We start from the raw sequence: 2,085 nt of genomic DNA on the forward strand, positions 1-2,085 counted from the left end.
AGTGGGTAATATTTGTTTTGTAATAGTAAAGTTTTCAAATAATTGCAGATAATTGCAAATAATCTCCCCCCCAGCCATGATGTACAAGTACACCCCCCTCTTCATCACATCACTCTCTCAGCTAGGGGGTCCTTGGGATGAAAAATATCGAAGACCCCCTGGACAAATAACGACTTTTTATTTCAAATATTTTATTTTTAAGTTGCCTCACCCGTTATCAAAGTAACCGGTGTGCCCCGTCTGTCTGTCTGTCTGCCTGTGTCCCTTTTATGCCCATATATGGAGATCCCTGGGGGGTCCTGGACCCCTAGGGGATCCTCAGAGTTACTACACGGGGGTCCGCCAAATCAGCTCAGGCGTTTCCTCTAAATTTAGAGCTCATCCGCGCAAATCTAGTCTAATAATCAATGATTAGGCTTCTCTGATTGGCCAATCCAAACCCATCGGCGTGGCCGATTGGCCGGTCATAGCGTGACGTTTGTGTCACCGTACCATTATAAGTAGCAGCGCGGGCGACAGCACTCCTTTTACGGATCAAGATTCACGTCCAGCTGAGGTCGTGCTAGCTGTCTTCCAAGATGTATCGGAAACTTTCATTCGTATTACTTCTGCTCCTCGCTTTGTACGGCGCTCCTTCCCACGCCCAGAAGAAAGACTCTTTGCTGTCGGACAAGGTGGGTCAGATGATGAAGTGGGCCTCCACCAAGTCCCCCATCAGGATGAACGGAGACATGTTCAACCGCTTCGTCACGGCGTCCCCCAGGAACTACTCGGTGATCGTCATGTTCACGGCCGTGCGGCAGCAGGCCGAGTGCGGGATATGCAGGGAGGCTCTCAGAGAGTTCCGCGTGCTGGCCGGCGCGTGGCGATACTCCTCCTCCGCCTTCACCAACAAAGTGTTCTTTGCGACCGTGGACGTCGACGACGCGTCGGACGTCTTCTTCGGCGTGTTGAAGTTGGATTCCGTTCCGGCGATCCTCCATTTCCCCTCCAAAGGGAAACCCGATCCCTGCGATCTGAACAGAGGCTTTAGCGCCGAACGTCTGTCCGGATGGGTGGCACGCCAGACCGACGTACACATCCACTTCACTCGTGCCACCGACTACACGCGACCGTTTCTCGTGGGCTTCGTCTTGGCTATAGCTGGTGGAATCGCCTACGTTCAGCGCCACAGCTTAACGTTTCTTCTCAACAGGAATGCCTGGGCGTTCGCCGCACTGTTCTGCGTCCTATTGATGACCTCGGGGCAGATCTGGAGCCATATCAGAGGACCGGCCTTTGCGCACAGGAGCCGTAACGGCAAAGAACAGACTTTCATCCATCCCAGCACGCAGGCTCAGTTCGGGGCCGAGACCTACATGGTCGGGTTCCTCAACGCTGCCGCCACCGTGGGAATGGTGCTGCTGTGTGAGGCTGCTACCGGCGGCTCGGACGTCGGGACGAGGAAGGCAATGTGTTTCACGGGTAATGTCATGGTGATCCTTTCCTTCGGTTGTATGCTGTCCGTTGTCAGGAAAAAGCACTAAATACCCCTGCAGCTTCCCGTTGTGTTAGAATCAACCAGCAGTCATCCAGCCAGAGGAGGTTATTATCCATCGACAGGCGGTTCTCTAAATCAGTGTTTCTCAAACTTTTTCATGTCAAGGACCCCCAAATTGACACTTATTAGCCCGCAGACCCCCATTTCAAAAGATATGCCAGGGACATCCATAAGAGACGATTTTTTTACGGCTCTAGCAGTGATTCTCAACCATTTTAATTTCAAGGACCCCCAGTTTGACATGCATTAGGCTACGGACCCCCATTTAATGGCATTTATATCTCTGGGACCCCAATTTATATTGTAAAATCAAGACCCATAAAGGTCCATTTGGTTCCTATCCATCATTTAGCTGGGGACCCCCTGGAACCCCCTCAAGTACCCCCTGGGGTCCCCGGACCCCACTTTGAGAACCAATGCTCTAAATTGCTGTCAAAACCCATGGATGCTCTCCTCAAGTCAGACCAATGGTGGTAGTCGTATATCATTTTCTAAGCTTCACCTTACTTGATTGAACCAAGCAGCAGTAATGAGGCATGAGAGTC

The 2,085-nt window shown here is 51.6% G+C and overlaps 1 protein-coding gene across 1 annotated transcript; it reads left to right on the forward strand.

Annotated features, from left to right (window-relative positions):
• Positions 1 to 578: 578 nt before the first annotated feature.
• LOC311054268 (dolichyl-diphosphooligosaccharide--protein glycosyltransferase subunit MAGT1-like) lies at positions 579 to 1,526 on the forward strand (the record flags this gene model as incomplete). Its single annotated transcript, XM_084070144.1, has 1 exon — positions 579 to 1,526. The coding sequence occupies one exon, from the start codon at positions 579 to 581 to the stop codon at positions 1,524 to 1,526; it is 948 nt and encodes a 315-aa protein (XP_083926270.1).
• Positions 1,527 to 2,085: the final 559 nt, after the last annotated feature.

The sequence above is a fragment of the Gymnoscopelus microlampas genome (genome assembly GCF_963454915.1).
Source record: "Gymnoscopelus microlampas genome assembly, chromosome: 10".
Classification (NCBI taxonomy): Eukaryota; Metazoa; Chordata; class Actinopteri; order Myctophiformes; family Myctophidae; genus Gymnoscopelus; species Gymnoscopelus microlampas.